General features: G+C 41.9%; 1 protein-coding gene across 4 annotated transcripts in view; it reads right to left on the bottom strand.

Moving 5' to 3' along the window:
- CIT (citron rho-interacting serine/threonine kinase) overlaps nucleotides 1–19,036 on the bottom strand; it is a 182,961-nt gene that overhangs the window by 20,308 nt on the left and 143,617 nt on the right. For 2 of the 4 annotated variants that reach the window (XM_058281457.1, XM_058281458.1), the window contains 11 exons: nucleotides 16,606–16,741; nucleotides 13,433–13,537; nucleotides 8,165–8,305; nucleotides 7,637–7,744; nucleotides 5,960–6,077; nucleotides 5,515–5,679; nucleotides 2,635–2,772; nucleotides 1,900–2,080; nucleotides 1,630–1,721; nucleotides 1,005–1,109; nucleotides 628–797 (listed from right to left, as the gene is read on the bottom strand). In XM_058281457.1, the coding sequence (XP_058137440.1) occupies nucleotides 628–797; nucleotides 1,005–1,109; nucleotides 1,630–1,721; nucleotides 1,900–2,080; nucleotides 2,635–2,772; nucleotides 5,515–5,679; nucleotides 5,960–6,077; nucleotides 7,637–7,744; nucleotides 8,165–8,305; nucleotides 13,433–13,537; nucleotides 16,606–16,741 (1,459 nt within the window). Of the gene's footprint in view, nucleotides 1–627; nucleotides 798–1,004; nucleotides 1,110–1,629; nucleotides 1,722–1,899; nucleotides 2,081–2,634; nucleotides 2,773–5,514; nucleotides 5,680–5,959; nucleotides 6,123–7,636; nucleotides 7,745–8,164; nucleotides 8,306–13,432; nucleotides 13,538–16,605; nucleotides 16,742–19,036 lie in introns of all 4 variants that reach the window. The other 2 variants (XM_058281456.1, XM_058281455.1) reach the window with 1 other exon arrangement.

Genomic DNA, 19,036 nt, shown 5'->3' on the forward strand with positions numbered 1-19,036 from the left:
TAGCACTTAAGCTATTTGTGAGGAAGTAAGTGTTTTGAAAGAGCTATTTGGTCTTCAGTGGAGCAAAAGCCAATAAGTAAGGATTGCTTGTTTGTATCCTGGAATGTTCTATGCAGAATGATGCAATCAAGTCATACCTATGTTTCTAAAATCTTAAAGATAAGGAGGATTCCAAACCAGAAGAACAAATAGTCGCAGAAGCAATCTCAAAGGTTATGAAAAGCCTTCCTGAAGCAGACACAACCGTCAGCAGCCATTTGTGCTGCTTCCTGGCTATAGTGCTTATAACTGAAACCTACAACCTATCAGAGCAAATGAGAGGACGTCTATCGAAGGATGTTTGCTGCAGTGTTGCCACACCCAAGACCTCGTATGCCCCAAGAGGCAGCTAATGGAGCCCATTCTCCCAGTCTAAGTGGCTGCAGAGCTCCGGAGGGCCCGGGACACCAGGCAAGCGTCCTCAGGGCCTGCCCTTCATTGCTGCACAACTCCCCGTTGTGGCTCAACCTCGAGCCATCACACGTTCAGAGAGGGAGCCCGAGGGAAATCCGGACAGTTGGGGGATCCCCATCTTTCAAGTCAACCCACTTTACAGATACAAGCGCCCGTGCCTATTTTCATACTCACAGCATCGGCTACTGCTTTTTCCCTAGAAACTCTCCCACCTGCGACAACTGATTCTAAGGCGGTGACCCAGCGCTGTTTGTCAGGGAAGCTGGGAGCTAGCAAGTAGAGGGTTCTCCCGGGCCAGCAGGTGGTGTGAGGGTGAGACTCCATCTTCAATATGTAGGGGACATCTAGGAGATTTTACAGAGAAGAAGCAGGTGGGTGTGGATTCCCACCAGTCCCACCGGGAGGGCTGGCCTGAGACAGAAATCCCACCAAACACAAGGGGAAGGGGCCTCATCCGCAGAGCGGGCTCCCATCTCCCCCACCCCCTGCCCTGTCTGAATAATCGAGCCCAGCCCCTCTCCAGGCCGGGGCTGCCCACTGCTCCTTCTCACCCGCTTTGGCTGTATTTGCGAGTTCCGAAGCACCAACGGCGCCATGAATAGACACGTCCCCGTCGGGAAGGCACAGCTCAAATTCTTCCACCGGCCTCTGTCCAGCTTGGTGCAAAGAGGAAGGGCAGAAAGAAAAACAAAAGAACAGGAACAAGAACAAGGGGGGAAGAGAGAGAGCGAGAGGGAGAGAAAAGGGGAGGAGAGAGAAAGAGACAGGGTACGCATGTAAAGTGAGGCGCACGAGAACAAAGAAGAGGGGGAGAAGGTGTGCAGAGAAGGCGGAGAGGGAAGATAAAAAAAAAATAAAGTGTGTCAGATGAGTAGCACAGTCAAATTTCTGATGACGATGCAGATTTATGGGTTAGTTGACTGAGGCAGAAGTTCTCTGAAGGTGTATTAGCAGGTAGAATCTTCAGGGCAGCACCCTGCGGTTCTTCAGAAGGGAGACCTATAGATGCGAGTATCGTACCAATAACCTTTAGAGAAGTCATTTGGCTTTTAATTTTCAAAACTGGAAAACCGTAGAAGGCTATCAACGCAGTCCGAAAAACAAAGCCTTCACGCCAACACTCAGAGACCTGGGTTAACCACGTGCAATGAAATTCCCCCTGATTTATTAATTTACCTTCTCTGGCTTCATTGTCATAAATTAAGACTTTAGATCCTTCCAGGACAATGTACTTCCTGTCCCAGCCTTGCTGCCCTCGTTTATTATTCCTGGAAAAATAAAGATTTAAAGGAAACACATGAAAACTCAGACAAATCAGCCTGGAGGAAGGGGTGGGGTGGGGTGAGGAGGGAATTCTAGAAAAGACATATCCTTGGACACAGCAGCAATGGAAGTAGCCTGTGGCCTTCCATGCCAGCACCTGCCCCAGCTGCCCTGCAGTGATACCTGGGCACCTTCATCCACCCTTCCAGGTGCAAGCTACTGCTGGGCTCCTTGGCCTGCAGACCCGGGGAGTTCATTTTGTCACGGCAGAAGGCCTCAGTGAAGTGCGTGGCATATTCGGCAGGCAGGCCACAGGTTGCTGGCAAGCACGTGGAGCACTTGGGATGACACATCACCTGGCATTCTAGGGAAGAGCAGTTAGCAACCTGAAAACCCACTCAGCCAACCCCAGGCCGTTCTCTTCCTCTGTCTGCCGAGCCCAGGGCTCCTCCACCCCCACCCAGGCCCCAGAAGCCTTGCCCAGTCATCCAGGCCATCCTTATGCTCTCCCAGGTGCTAAGCCCCTGCAGAGAGAGGAAACAAGAGAGCCAAGTGCTCTTGACCCAGTTTTCCTGGCTCCTCCCTGAGCTACCCACAAACAGGTGTGCAAGGGCCCATTCACATTTCCGTTGGGACTGGCACAGAGCCTAACAGGACGGAGAGACCAGCCTGACAGAAAGAGGGATGGAAATGAGTGAAGCCAAAGGCATTTTGCACAGTGGGTTGCAGTCACGAGCCAAAGATAGGCATAAACTCACTTCTTTCACAGGAGAAACAGTGTCCTCCCACTGACACCAAACGCTTGGAAAGCAAAGTGCCATATGATGAGGAATAAAAACACCTCACACCTCCACCTGATGGGATTTTTAGGGGGAGAGGCACAGGTGCCCACTGCAAATGCACAACCACCACTCTTACCGAGACATTTGGATGCTTGGCGTCCAAAGTGCACAGTATCCAGACACACGGCGCACTTGGTGGCACGCATGTTCAGTCCGACGTTGAATCGGTGAGGAATATTGTGGTGCATGCGCTCCTTAAGACGCCGACTAAATTCTGCAGGAAAATGTTTTAAAAATCATGAGTGCTGCAAGTGATACTGTCAAGAAAGTGAAAAGACAACCCACAGAATGGAAGAAAGCCTCTCTGATAAGGACATACAAAGACATTGCACAACTCAAAAGTAAAAAAAAAGAGACTAATAATCCAATTTTTTTTTAAATGGGCAAAGGTCCCGAATAGACAATTCTCCAAGGAACATATACAAATGGCCAATAAGCACATGATGCTCAACACTACTAATCTTCGTAGGCATGCAAATATAAACCACAATGAGATATCATTTGACATCCGCGTTTCACATGGTTATAATGAATAGAAGAGAATTTCAAGTGCTGGTTAGGACTCAGAGAAATGGGAACCCTCATGTACTGCTCATGGGAACATAAAATGGTGCAGTTGCTTTGGAAAACAGTTTTGCAGTTCCTCAAAAAGTTAGAACAGAGTTACCATATGACCCATCAGTTCCACTGCCAGGTATATAACCAAGAGAAATGGAAATATGTCCATGAGAAAGCTTGTACATAGATGTTCACAGCAGCATTATTCATGACAGCCAAAATGTGGAAACAACCCAAATGTCCATTGACAGATGAAGGGACAAACAAAATGTGGCATATCCACACAGTAGAATATTCTTCAGCCATACAAAGGAATGACGTTCTGATACATGCTATAACATGGATGAACCTGGAAAACATATGCTAAGGAAGCCAATCACAGACAACGACATATTGTATAATGCCACTTATATAAATGTCCAGAATAGACAAACTGGAGACACTGAAAGTAGATGGTGGTTGCCAGGGACTAGAAGGAGGGGGAGGGAAGTGACTGCTGATGGGTACAGGGTTCCTTTTTGGTGGGATAAAAATGTTCTAAAATTAAGATTGTGTTCATGGTTGGACAACCCCGTATGCTCACTAAAGATCATTAAATTGTACACTTTAAATGGGTGAACTATATGGGTAATAAAACTTTTAAAAATCAGAACAGTTTAGTTACAGATTGTGAAACTATTTTAACACTAACAGATATATCTAGATTTACGTAAATCAACTTAACATCTCCAGTTAATTAGGACCTGGGTTTTATTTAAGAACACATTACTGGTAGTAGACTGGCTATGAGATGGCATAGATGTTTGTGGCATTGAAAAAACAAAAGCTTCTAAACCAACTGTTTGTAAATATTTCAGCCATGAAATCTTTGTCTTCTGGATGAAATGTTGAAAAGCTTTTCAGAACCCAGTTTAAAAACCACTATTATGAAACACAAATTCTCTAATAATAAAATACATGAACTGACTGAATTCACCTGTTATGTGCAGTTCTTTCATGAATAAGGTCCTTTTGTTAAAAACCCAACTTTTCAGTCTCAGAGAACTGATTCTTACATTTATATTCCCATCTGTTAAAATTACCAAGACTGTTTTTCTCTGTTTAATAGGCTCACTCTCAATAGTGACCTAGTTAAACGCAGCCTTGAATAGAAAGAAAAGCTCAGGATGCAAATTTCTGAATCCCACTCTGGTAGGTTCCCCTGATAACATCATTCCTTGCCTTATCAGACAATTGTAAGGAATAAACAACCTCAGTGTCCTTGCGCAGGAAGGAAGTGCTATGCCTATCACAAGCAGTGCAGAGAGGTGGCTCCAAGAAGCCTCCGCAATGGACACCATGTTCAGAAATGGGGCCACCACCTCTGTGTTGCCATCATCATCTTGTTTTGTTTTTAGGAGGTAGCGGGGATTGAACCCATGACCTCGTACATGAGAAGCCGGCTTTCCACCACCAAGCTACATCTGCTCCCCACCCCACCCCACCCCCCATCACTGTTTTGATGACTTTAAAAGCAAAGGTCTTTGATTCAAGATGTTTCATAAGCAGAGGAACAAGATGATATCATCTTTGAAGAAAAGTCACAACAAGCACTGCCACGATTTACAACTAAAGGAGATATGATTGCAATACCACGCTGCTAAAACACAGCTCTGCTCACTTCTCCCAAAGGCTTTCCTAACCACCTTCCTTGGCCTTTTTCTTTTTTTAAGTCCTTTTCATCTGTAGATGAACATGAGTACTTTTGAGACCACAAAGAAAACTCCTTACACTGTGGCAGGAATATAAGTTGACACAAACTACCAACACTGAAAATGCATATAACTTTAACCCAATGATTCATCTCCCAAGACTTCATCCTACAGACTCTAACACACACAGGGGCCCAGGGTGCTCACAGCAGGTCATGTTTAGGGTAACAAGGGAGTGGAAACAACTTAAATGCCCTTCAAGAGGGGTCTAGTTCAATAGGCAAATGGTACATTTGCACAATGAAATGCTATGCAGCCCAGCAGAAAAATGAGGTGGCTCCTTCTGTGCTACTATGAAACACTCTAAGATAACATTTTAACTAAAAGAAGAAAAGTCTCTTATGGTATATAGCATAGTTTGGAATAATTTTTGTAAAAGAAAAAAAGCTGAGAAAAACACATTTATTTCCTTGGTCTTTTAAAATAATTATACAGTACAAGACATACTCCTGATGACTATCTAAGAAGAATACAATGGTTGGAAACAATGGTTGACTCTGGGTAAGGGAACTGAACTGCGGAGGGAGGAGACTTACTTTTTACTCTTTATCCCTTTGTAGCTCTTACAATTGTTTACCATATGCCTGCATTTCTTAGTTGATTAAAAACACAATTAACAAAAATCCAGGGGCCCCTGGAGAACATACCCTCTGGAGTTGAAGACTCCTTTCTGCGGCTGGAGGGCGGGGCGAGCAGGCTCATGGCACTGGGCTGGTGCTCAGGGGACCGCACGATGGCAGACATGGCAATCTGCTGCCTCGCCGTGGCTGGCGTAGATGGGTGAGGGTGGTCTGTGGCTTTTCGGTGGGCAGCTGCAGGGAGACCAGTATGATGCCTGTTGGTTAGCAGGGTCATCAAGAGAACCAAACTGAGTGGACTGCCCCTACCTGGGCTCTCTCTCAAGGACCCAAGACCAAAAGGATCCTCATCACACCATGTAGGCACCATCAAGGGTGCCACGAGATGTTCAGACTGGGCCTGCCAGGACTGAAAGCTGACAGGCCATAAATAAAGATGCTGCCCCCGCCTCGACCCATCTCACTGAGAACAGTCCTCTACATTTTCCCGGCCTTGAGCAGACAGAGCCCCTACCTTCCTCCCGGGCTGACCGGAGCTCAATGCGGGTCTTCTGAAGGGCCTCTTCCAGCTCTGCACAGCGAGCTTTCTCCTTCTCCAGGGCCACCTTCAGCTCATTGTACTGCAGAGGAACCTGTGTGGGCAAAGCAGGGTCCTCTTTCCGTCGACTAAATAAACCCTAGCAATGGAAACAGAGATATCTCCTAACTCCTGGAAACTGGTACTTCAAACTAGCTAAAGGAAATCTGACTTGAAAGGAGCAAACCGCGAAAGCCAGGCACATACTCACTGTAAGTGTATTTAGTAAAAATGACATGTGAAGGGGGAAAAGGTTAGGCTAAGCCATAGCCCGTTCCAGTCGGCAGAAAAAAATAGGGATGCGGAAGTTTTCACCAAGAGGGTTAAAGATACTTGAATTGTCACCATCTCTTCCTTTAGCATTCCCAAGACAGGAGAATCATTTCCTGATAGTCTTTACCCTCAAAAAATGGAAGTGGAGTATGAAGTCAGGAGAGATGGTTCAGAAATCACCCTTGCCTTTGAATTTGTCTCATGATACTTGGTTACAAGACACAGAGGTGAGTGTTTTAAAAAAAGGAACCAAAAAATGGAATACTCAAACAGTGATGTCAAAACAAGGGGCTCACTTAAAAAAAAAAAAAAAGGCAGATGGAAACATTTATTGTACGTGGAAGAAAAGAGTAAAACACAGAATAATTTAACAGAAAAAAATTCAACTAAAAATATAAAGTAAAATAGAAATACCCTAACTACATCAAATGACATAACCATATAACAGTCAGCTGCTAAAACAAAAAAGATTAAATATCATAAGTACAGCAACACACGCAGTCACACTGTATGCAAGAAAATCCTCCCCCAGCAGCCACTCCTTATTAGGAGGCCTGCCTCCAGATGCTGCTACTATTCCCTTACAGTAAAGGTAGCGCTGGAAGTGTTTAGGTCGACACTGACTGGAGTCTTCCCACTCTCAGGTTTTCCAAGCCTTCCAGCCACTGCTACCATGGTTTAATAATGCCTTTGGAAGGAAGCCACAAGCTCACAGAGATCTTTGTAGAACTGAGACCCAAAAATACTAAAGCCCCTAATACGACGGCTTTGGTGGTTAGGAAATCCTAGATAGGGCTTCTTGAAATAAGCCTTCCGTGTGCACCACATATAACCTTGTCCATAGTTTTAAATTTGTCTGTCTGTTAGAATTTTAAAGGGTTGCTGTAGTGCACAGTGTCGGGGCCATCATGTAGGCTAGTTCCACGTACCTGGAGTCCAGTCTCTTTGTTAGCCAACCAAAAGGCCTGGACCAGGTGGTTTCTGAAGTCCTTTCTAGAGTCCCAGCCATGAGGCCCATGATCCCTTCTGGAATTCTGTATTCCTAACCTACGCCTAACCTTCCCCCCAGTGGTTAGGGGGTAAAAATCACTCCCTTAATAGAGAAACTCTACACTTTTATAGGCCACAAGCATAAAATAGTTTGTTGACTTGATCAATGATATCCTTGGGTAAGACCCATTCTAATAATCTCATACCCTATTTAACAACCAAAAGTAAAATGAGAAAACACATAACTTATATTTTTTTACGTTCCTATGATTAACTCTCACAGTGTCACCCACCGAGTCATGAATGATAGACAAAACTGTCAACTCCCGCTTTTCAAACGCTTTGACCCACCTTTTTCTTTTTAGCAGGTTGGTCCATTTTGGCTTGCAGAAAATCAATGAGCTTGGTTTGTTGAGAAATAGTGCCTTCCATTTTCACCTTTTCATGTGAATAGAGAACCTAAAATTCATGAAAATGAAAAAACGTCAGATCCAGAAAGAAGCCGATTTTTTAATTGGGTAATTTAAGAAAATTAAAAGTAAAGCCATTTGGATACTAGCATATGAAAATTCATCACAAGTTGCACTGAGTCATTTAGTTTGTGCCCACCTTATCCAAAAAAAAACAAGAATGATGGATTGTTGAATGGGTAGGTCAAAATAACAGCAAACAGCTAATTATAGAATTCGAGTGGCCAGGTAGTAGTCACTACAGAAATCTTCTAACTTCTGTCTGAAAAACTGCATAATAAATTGGAGAGGAGGGGGGGTTCATGACATCTAATTCAGTAAACAACAGATACTGATGATTACACAGATGGCTTTAGCCTCAGCAGACAGGTTTTTTTGTTTTCAGTGTGTTCTCTTTGCCGATTCCCACCTGAATGTTCTCTAGCTGATATTCTAGATCACTCCTCTCTGTCTTCAGCAGATCAGCTCGATCTAGAGCTTCTTGCAGTCCTTGAGTCAGACGGAAAATGTGATTCTTCTGCAGGTCCATCTGCTGCTGTAATTTGGCTTGCTAGTGGGGAGAAGGGCCAGAGAGAGGCTAGACACCACACACAACACAACTTGTTTCCCCAGGGTGCCTACTGCCAAACTAATTTCAGACAAGGCACCAAAACTTCGGCATTTGAAATCTTCTCATTCCCAAATTACTAATTATCTTCCATTCCAAAATGTTGCTGCATGGCTGAAAGCATTTAAACCCAAATCTCTGATGTCCAGCAAGTCACAGGATCCCTATATAACAGGAAATCTGGGATGGGGTGGGGATCTGCCTTCCGGGACAGAGTGATAATTAAGGACATTCTGGTACTCTAGAGAATGAGCCTTCCAAGCTGACTTCTAAGGCAGTGCAACTCAGGGCCATAACATTCCAGTGATTCATCTTTCTTTTTGTTTTTTAAGATCTCAATTGTTGATTTGGGAAATCACTCCATGAGGCAGTGAGGAGTGTACACAGGTAGATCATACCACCCCTTACTTAAATAAGCACCCCATCGGGGTGAGGGGCCCTAACAAATATACAAAGAGCCATAATCATAGGAGACATTCCACAGTGTGGAGAGACAGAGGAAGACCCCACATTCGGTACTAGTATCAGTAAAAACCAGGGGAAGAAAAGCAATTTAGTACATTGGAAATAGTTTTGTGCTGAAATTCTCTCTCCAATTTTTACAATGGAAGTCAAACAGAAATTAGGGCAGGCTATAAAGATGCTGGTTTCATGGCTCTCTTGCTTAAAATTATTTTGTTTCTGAAAAAGCAGGTGAGAGTAGCCATCCCAGTGAAACTGCCTGACACAGTCAGTTCTGATAGCCTCACAGAGTTAGAGGAGAAGTCAGAGATCACAGTCACTAAGGCCCAACACTTCTCTCCCCTGGGGTCTAGACCCTCTCCAGACTTAAGGACAGAGGAGAGTTGAGGAGCGATAAATGTCACCATGGGAGTTTCAACAGGCAAAGGCAGATCTCAAAGTCCTTGGCCCCAGCAGGCCGAGAACTGCCAACAACCTCAGGTGATGCTGACCCTCTCTTTCTTACTTGGCTTCTCTCCACCATGTTTTTCTTTCTGTATCTAACCTGTCCTTCATCTTGAGAGGCAGTCTGTTCCTTGAGGCATCATGGTGCAGGGGAGGAACCTGGGTTTCAGAATCTCACAGACCCTGGTTTAAATGCTGACTCTGACACTCAAGTTATCTGACCATGGGCAACTCAGGTTGCCTCTTGGGAGTCTCAGTTTCTTCATCTGAAAGCAGGTATTACAGCCTTCTACACAGGCTGACATACCGTGCACAGGGCCCAGCATATAGCTGTTGCCTAATAAATATTAGTTCTCTCCATCCCATTAGTTTTCCTTTTGTCCCTCCATCAAGTTCAGGTGCGTCCCTCAGTTTTCCATCTACCTTTCCATTCCCATCAGACTCCACAAGTCTTTCCCCTTCCTTTTATTGGCTGTGGCACAATACTGTTGTTTTGTTAAATATCTATAATATCTGCTGAATCCTGTTTTGTACTCTCTGACCTTAGTTTTCAAAGTAGGTAGACTGAATATTTGAGGTGGGAGGTAATCCAAATTTAGTCACTTTTTGCTTATGAAGGGTCCTGTCATAAAGTGAAGGATACCTGTTATGAACAAAAGTTTGTCTGGCCTGTGTATACACCTGGGGATTTCTGAATCAAACCAAAGAATCCCCTAAAATTCAGGGGGGGGGGGAAGCTAGGATAACCTCTTAAAGGGAGCTATCAGTGCCCTGACACACAGTGATTTCTTCCACAAATTATTCTCTTTAGTGTCTTCCCACTATTTTAGGACATTAATTACTAGGTAGGAAATAGAGAAACAAGTGCTGAAGACAAGAATCTGTTTGGTAACAGCCAGGCCCAAAATACTTTTTTTAGAAAAAACACATCAGCTGCCCATTAACTGTACAAGAAATAGCCTGGCTATTTAGTATAATATATGACAAGTAAGAGTGGCATTTGCACTCCATGAAATATTTTTCAAAACCATTCACCTGGTTCCCAGAGAGAAGCAAATGCAGCCTTATTTATGGGTCAGTGGATTAGACTGAAGGGAGAGCTTTAGCATGTTTAGCATGTACTTAGACATGGCTTACACGAAGACAAGGGAGAGGGGAAACTGGGAGGAAGAATGAAGGAGCTGGGTGACAGAACCTGTTGGGCTGGAAGGATGAATCAAAACCAATAGGAGGAAGTTCAACAAGGGTAGTTTCTTTCTTTCTTTTTTAAAATTAGGGAAGCAGTTATGGCTCAACTGATAGAGCATCCAGCTACCATATAGGAGGTCCAGGGTTCAATACCCAGGGCCTCTTGACCAGTGTGATGAGCTGGCCCACGTGCAGTGCTGCCATGCACAAGGAGTGCCGTGCTACACAGGAGTGTCCCCTGTGTAGGGGTGCCCAACACGTAAGGAGTGTGCCCTGGAAGGAGAGCTGCCCCGGGCGGGGGGGCGGGGGGAGAACCACAGCCCACCCAGAAGTGGCGCTGCACACACGGAGAGCTGACGCAGCAAGATGACACAACAAAAACGTGACTTTTTCCTGGTGCTGCATGATAAGAATGCAAGTGGACACAGAAGAACACACAGTCAATGGACACAGAGCAGACAATGGCTGGGGGGAGGGAGGGGAGAGAAATAAATAGAAACAAATCTTTAAAAAAAAAATTTAAACTGAACAGATACACAGCATAAAGATGTTAAATTAAAAAGAAAAAGAAGACACATGCAGCAGGGTGGGTGGTAATTTAATAGGCTAGTGGGTATCTCGGTGCGACTCAGCTTTTCAAGAGCCCAGGTAATTGCCAGAGTTTAAGAGTCCAGTATAGAGATGGGGATATCCCCGCTGGATGTGATGCTGTTCTGACCACATGGTCTTCCAGAAACAATCCCCAGAAAGAAAAATCTACAAGAAAAGAGCATCCAAAGCATGGATGGACTTGAAATGTTTCCATTAGAAAGAGGAGACAATTTGAAGTGGGAGAGTTTCTTAGATATCTAACTGACTGTCAGGTAGTTTTAAAAGCAGTTATCTCATAGAATTTTCACAAGAACTATAAGAGTTCCTTCATGCAAAGTGCTCAGAAAGGTACCAGGCTCAGAGTAAGTGCTAATTAAACATTAGTTATTTTCATTATTATTATTATTAATCAAGTAATTTGATTATTAGCAAATATTAATCTCCTATTTTGGCTGGAGATACCAAACTACTCTCTAAGTTCTAAACAGCAGAAGTATCAGGTTGAACCACATGAAATTACTGATTCCTAAGTCTAAAACAGTCAAATAATGACAATTTCATATATTTCAACCTAATAGAACAAATGAGTGAAAATTGTAGGCTTTAGCTGAAAATAAGAAAGGCCTAAGAATTACAGTTGCTGGAAATAGATTGTGGCATCCAAAGTCACTGTAAAAATTTAAGCTGAGGTTCAAGGCCCACCTGTAAGGAGTGTTGCAGAAGAGATTCTCTACCTGGTAGAGGAGATTTAACTTGACCAGGATTAGCAAATGGATGCTCATCTCTGGCATTATTTCCAATGCACTGATAGTGGTTGTAAAATGCCATGTTGAAAAGGCTTCTGAGGCTATTTTGAGCCCAAAAGGAGACATTTAACAGAAAGATCCATTAGTAAAGTCTGCCATGGGCAGGGGATAAAGGGAACAAGGGTGCAACTCAGGATTTTGGACCAGATGACACAAACATTCATCCCAACTCCGAGACTCTGTCTCTGGCTCCATTTGAAACTCTCTGTGCCTATAAGGAAGACACCTAGGATGAGCCCGTGGCACAGGATTATAAAACACCTCACCATCAAGGATCCCAGCCACATTTGAACAATACAGATGGTTCTTTGTTTCATAATAATTTTCAACTGAACATGACATCTGCCTCAAACTCAGTATCAGCCAGATGTCTCTGCTCCAAAATCTATCTGTGAGGCAGCGTGGAAAACTGGAAATGTTCTCATATAGTTTAGAAGTGAGGATAAGGGGACTGAATCAGGATTCCGACACTCTATTCCTAGCCCTGTCACTGACTCACTGTGTAACCTTGGATCAAAGTATTGAACTGTCAGGCCAATTCTCCCTCCACAAAAGGAAAACAGGACAGGCAGGCTCACTGGTTATTTCTGTTCTTTTTGTTTCCAACATGTGCCCAAAGTGGGGGCTTTGCCTATTCATCCCAGATAAAAGACCATAATTCTCTACTTGATCAGCATGTAGATGTTTTAAATTCCTATTAATAGATAAGGTTCTTAGTGCCACTTTGGGTAAACTTCTCACTCATACTTTTTAAACCAACATTTTTATAAAACATCTCATATGAACCTGCAAAATTTTCAACACACTTTTCAAACACAGTAGCGTAGCAATATTATTTCTATCAGCAGAGCACATTGGGAGCTATGGGAATCATGTAACATAACCTCAATTAACAAGAACAGGACATTCTGGCTATTTGAAAGGTAAGGGTCACTAGGTGTTAAACAAAAAAATCAAATCATAAATGATTCAACTTATAGGGCTTTGGCTGGAGGTGGGTAGCAATCATCAATTTAAATAGCAATTTTCAGAATTCTGTGAAAAAGTCCATGTAATAATGTAAAGGATGGGGTTTAAGAAATAATTTCAAGCTTTTCATTTTATGTCTCAAAAGTAGGGTGAAATTTTTTAACTGAATTAATTGGATGTACCAACATCTTCAAGAAATTTGTTATTTAGCATAATCTGATCAAATCTGCCCTGTACATTAAAATAATTTACATGGATGTTCTACCAACCTGAAAAACATAACATACTCTGTATATAAGCTCTAAAGGACAATTTAACTCAACATTCATCCACCCATATATTTAATAAACATTTGGCACCTACTTATTATGATGTGCTCAATAATCTATTAAGCACCATGTAGGATAAAGATGAAAAAGAGACCATCTGTCTTTAGGACACGTTATTTAATGGGTTAAATACCTTAAAGAAAGCATTAAGTTATCGCATACTGCCTCAAAATCACAGTTTCAAAATTTCAATGTCTAATTTGGATCTGACAACCTGAATATAACATATTTTCACTTTTAAAAGTCCACCTGGTTCCACTTACCAAGTATTTTACACTCACCTCTTCCAGAAGTCTTTGTTTGAGCTCTCGCTCAGTCTCCAGTTTTTGTTGTAAGCTTCGGGCATTCATTTCAAGCATGGCATGCTTCTTTTCCAGGTCATTGAGCTGAATATTTGGAAAAATTGGCCATGATACTACACTTAGGGATATTGGATCCTGACTTTTATAAATATCCACAAACTTTCACATTTGAGAATAAAGAGAACTGGATATGGCTTAATCAGTTGGGCACCTGCCTACCACATGGGAGGTCCCAGGTTCGGGTCCTAATATCTCCTAAAGAAGACAAGCAGACATCACACCTACCACATGAGCTAAACACCACAGCCCATGGGGAGCAGATGTGTCTCAAGCCATTAGGGACTCACCTCCCATGTGGGAGGTCCCGGGTTCAGTTCCCAATGCCTCCTGGATAAGGCAAGTAAACAACGAGCAGACCCCAGATGAGAAAACCATCTGGTGGAGGGGGGAATGGGATAAATAAAATACATAAAAATATATAAAGCAAATAAATCTTTTTTAAAAAGAATAAAGTTCTAAAGGTTAGAAAATAAATGTTGTTCTTATTTTTTTAAATATACCACAGAAGTCCATGTCATAGGTAAGTCTCATAGAGGTTATTAGATGAAGATATGAATGATTTCTAAGGGATGGGTCATATATATAGATGTAATGAGTTCTAAGAAGATGTCCAACATAGTTAAGTAATCACATGCTGAATGCTTTGAGGATGAAAGGATGGACAATCTCTCTCAAGCAACTTGAAATATGTCAGAAAGGCAGAGGGGGGCCATAATTAGAAATGTACACAAAGAGTGACCAGTCATTTTGATAAAAGAGGTATAGAGAAAAGAAATTCATTCTGATAGGAAGATCAAGGAAAATGGTATCAGAATATCTGAAGCCTTCGAGGATGGGTAGAACTTTGCTATGGAATACTTTAAGAAAAGTGAGAGGCCAAATACTGTATGATGGTGCTACTACGAACTAAATGTATTGTGTAAACTCATGCAGTTAAAAACTAGAATATGGGTCACCAGAAAATAGAATGAGGCTAGAGAATGGAAAGCTGAGGGTTAATTTGGACAGAACTGGTAAAAAATTATGTGTGTTAATCTTTGGAAATGAATAGAAAAGGTGAAAAGAAAGTACAGCATAGTGTTTGTTACTAGCAGAGCTATTATATTGGTATGACAGTGGTTGAAAGGGAAAGTCTAAGGTCATGTAAGAACTAATAAGAACACTAAAAAATGTAACATGGGAGTGTACAGCATAGAAAAACTTCATGTGAAATATGAATATAGGTAATATTGCATACGTAAGACTGTTTTTCTTTGAAATCGAACAAGCGTGTGTTTATGTTACAAGTTGTTAATATCAGTCAAAAACAAAACAAAAACATTATGCTAAGTGAAAGAAACCAGACACAAAGTACTATATATTGTATGATTCCATGTATATAAAACGGAGATAAAAACCAATTTATAAAGATGGAATCAGATTAGTCATTATGTAGGGCTGGGGAAGGATAAGGGGATTGAGAGGTGACTGCTAAGGGGGTGTGGAGTTTTTCTTTTTGGAGTAATGAAATTGTTCTAAAATTTTTTTGTGGTGAGGAATGCACAACATTGTGATTATGCTAAAAGCCACTGGTAATACACTTTGGATAGATTGTATGGTATGTGAATATATTTCAATAAAAATGCCTTAAAATAAAAAAGAAAAACATTATTTCAAAACAAAAAGTTAAAAAACAAAAAAAGTTGAGAGGAAAAAAACATTCTTCATGTTAAACATAAAAGGGTTAAATTTATTTCTAACCTTGTGTTGTCTTGTTTTGTTTTGTTTTGTTTTTTTTTTTTTTTTTGGTAGGTGCCGGGGATTAAACACAGGTCTCAACCACTGAGCTACAAACACTCCCCTTACGGTTTCTTTTCTTTTCTTTTTTTTTTTTTTTAATAGATAAGCCAGTATCAGAGAGTTCAAGGCTGACAAGAATCCAGTAATTCCACTTCTTTGAATTTCAGGTAAGAAATTAATTATAAATGTCCAGAGGATTTATGGTCATCAGAGTATTATTTATAACGGTGAAAAATTGGAATAAGCCTAAATAGCCAACATAAGTAGAATGATTAAATTAGGTACATCCATACAAATATTATACAGTTGATATTTAAAAATTACATATTCAAAGAACATTCAATAATGCAAGGAAAGCCTCCAGACATAGGATGCTGAGGGGAAAAAATGTAAAACTGAATATACAGTAAGAACCTAAATTTATAGAAAGATGTGTTTGTGTATGTACATATATATGCATAAATATAAACATACAAAGAAAAGACTAAATAAATTCATCAACATAATAATAGTGTTGGATCACCAGTCATTTTATTTCCTTTATTTTTCTGTGGTTTCTACCCTGTACAATGACCCCGAATACTTATTTTTATAATCAGGAAATACAAAGAGTTATAAAAAATACAAAATTCAGATTATCATTTTATGTGCGAGAGAGTATATATGTGTGTATATACATACAATTTCTCTGATCTTCACTGTTTTCTATAGGTTGAAATACCTATTCTAAATGGTCTTTCAAGACTATTAGATAAAATCTCCAAAACACTGAAACATACTTTGTAAAAATAACATAGAGTGCTATGTGGATAGAACACCGTACATTTCCAATATGAAATACTGAGGTCACACATCCATTATAAGATCCCCTGTCCCTGAACTTGGAATACAGGGATGCTGAGGTAATAGTAATTACTCTATTATTGGGGTAATAGGAATGAACATCAGTCCTTGCCACCACGCACTTCCCAAGGATCCCTGACATTAAATCCATAAAGCCTTCTAGAAGTTAGATGCCAGAAAATGAGAGCATTGTGCACTCAGATCAATTTTCAGACATTAGGGGCCCAGACGGGCCGATGCTAAGAATTCAGTGACCAACGTGAAAGACCTGCATCCACCACATCTACCCAGTTATGGCTGACCAAGGACGTCCCAAGATGAAGCACAATGGTATGATGCTTTTGGAATGCACAAATGTAAGTTTATGAAATAACTTTACTAAGGATTGCATATGACTTTCTGTCAAGCTTGCCCTGTAAAAGAAGGAAATGAAAACGTTTTCCTAAAAGGCAGAAGGGATGGGTGCTGACCTTGTCAGAGAGGCTCTCGGCTTTCAGCTTCTGTTCCTTGAGAGCCTGCTGCAGAGCAAGAATCTCGGCCTTGTGTTCCTTCACCGCTAGCTCCACCACTTGGCGCGACTCAGTGATGCGCTGGTCAGCTCTTGCCCTGCCAGAAAGACACAGGTCTGCTTTCAGAAGCCCTGCCATTACCAACCTGGAGAAAGGAAGCCAGTCCATCTCTGTTCTTGATAGATGCCCAACTTTGATTTCTAGTTCCAAATTATCCCTTCCTTCCTGACAGCTTACAGAGCAAAGATTTGACTGGCTTTAGGCTTTGGGTAAAAATACCCTTAAGAGGTAAAGGCCCTGTAAGAACTCAGTTGGCAAGGCTAAAAGGAAAAGACATTTCCAAATGCAGCTGGGCTAAACAGGGCATGTGGAGACTGTCACATCCTCCCATGTGAGTAGACATTCAAGGAGTTCCTGGTCCCACTGAGGGGCCACAGGGGGCAAAGCAGTATGGGAGACCCCATTCGAGAAAACCTTTCTTCTTCAAGCACATAAAAGAAGTTAAGTTTTAGGGGTGTTCATTAGGAAATGGAAACTTGAATGTATCTGTAAATAACATTAGAGAAAAGAAAACCAAGAAGGAAAATGGGAAAGTCACTCCCCTTCCTCATTTATGCTTTTTGTTTTCCCATTTCTAGACCTTTGTTTATATAAACTTGACCCCTGGGAATACTTGCCTTCCCTTTACATACTCAAATCTTACTCAGCCTTTGAGGCTTAACTCCAATGTCATCGCCTCCAGAAAGCCTTTCCCAGGTGTTCCTCTTAGAAGTAACCTCTCCGTGGTCTGTATCCCCAAAGCATAAATATAGTTCTCTCCTGGCACATGCCACACTCTACTCTAAGAGATAAATATTTGAGTGCATAGTTAATATCCTCTGCTAGACTCTTAGCCTCTTGAGGATGAGGATTAAGGACTATATCTTAACTCATCTTGCTATCCAACATAAACAGAAGGAAAAGGAAAATTACTCTGCAAAGTAGACACAAAACATCTTCTCAAGCAAAGCCCATAATTATACCTCCCGGGTATATTTCTTGGTACTGAACTCAGATTCCTATTCTGAAGGACTCTAAAAACATCTGGGAGAGGAAATGGACTGGAGATGACAAGGAGGGGGTCTGTGTGAGACCAACCAGAACTGACAGAACCAACAATGGTTTCTAGAAGAACTAAAAGAGGGAAGCAGGACAGGAGTCCTAAAACCCATTGTATCAACAAATACCCTCCACGGGAGGTTGTCCAAAAAAGGGGAGATCTCTACCAAGCTCTCTTGAAATTTGAGGGTTTTCATCTTTTGCCTCCAATCTTTTCCAGTTCAACGGACCTTACCATAGATTATTCATTCAATACATTTATTTGAGCCTATTATTACTAAGCACATGTGGAGATACCAAAATGAGTCTGGTACACTCCAATTAGGTGATAAATATTTCTATGCACAGCTTATCTTGCTTAAGGAGTTCAGAGTATCAGAAGAAGGCAATCTTATGAAGGATGGATACAATTCAGCTGTGCAGACAGGGGGGTCACGAGGCTGACACTAGCCCACATCGTGCCTTTGTACAGAATGGAAGAGGCACCCCTTGGTCACGACAATTTATTTCCATCTGCTGGAAAATTGTCATAATATGCTGATTTTGTTAGAACAAAACCCATTCCTGTCATGAGCTATAAAATTGTCACAATACAGCTTCAAATCTGTGATGTCTTCAAGGTGAACGGCACCCCCTAGAGCTGTGTTGATACAGTCTACACAGGCGTGGCCCTAGAAGGAAGGGAGTTCTAGGCTGAAGGGACTGTGCAAACACAATAGGGAAAGCAGATGGAAGATACTGACTTATTACTATTTCCTACCAAGAAAGGAAGAAAAAAAAAAGATTCTTGTAGAGCAGCAATTCTCAACTGGAGGCAATTTTGTGGTCCTCCAGCCCCAAGGGACATTAGGAAATGTCTGGAGACATTTCTGGGTATCACAACTGGTTGGGGACATGCTATTGGTGAGTGGTGCCAGGGATGCTCTCAACATGCTACGGTGCATAGAGCAGCAGGCCACAGTAAGGAATTATCCAGCTCAAGACATCAGTACTGCTAAGGTTGAAAAACCCTATTGAGGAAGGAGTTTGGGATTAAAATGGTGAGGGTCTTGTTATGTGTAAGAAACCTGATAAAACATTACAAGGAAAGTGTTGAGATATTTGCTCTGCTCTGACTCCCAGGTCTCCATATTGGTAAATGGACATAGCTACTGATGCAGGCTACAACTGACACTGCCCATATTCACCTCTGGGGTGACCAACTCATTTCAGTTTCCCCGACTTTCCTACTCTTATCACTGAGAGTCATGCATGCCAGGAAACTTCTCAGTCCCAGGCAAGCTGGAACAGTTGG

This window comes from Dasypus novemcinctus, chromosome 19 (assembly GCF_030445035.2).
Source record: "Dasypus novemcinctus isolate mDasNov1 chromosome 19, mDasNov1.1.hap2, whole genome shotgun sequence".
Taxonomy (NCBI): domain Eukaryota; kingdom Metazoa; phylum Chordata; class Mammalia; order Cingulata; family Dasypodidae; genus Dasypus; species Dasypus novemcinctus.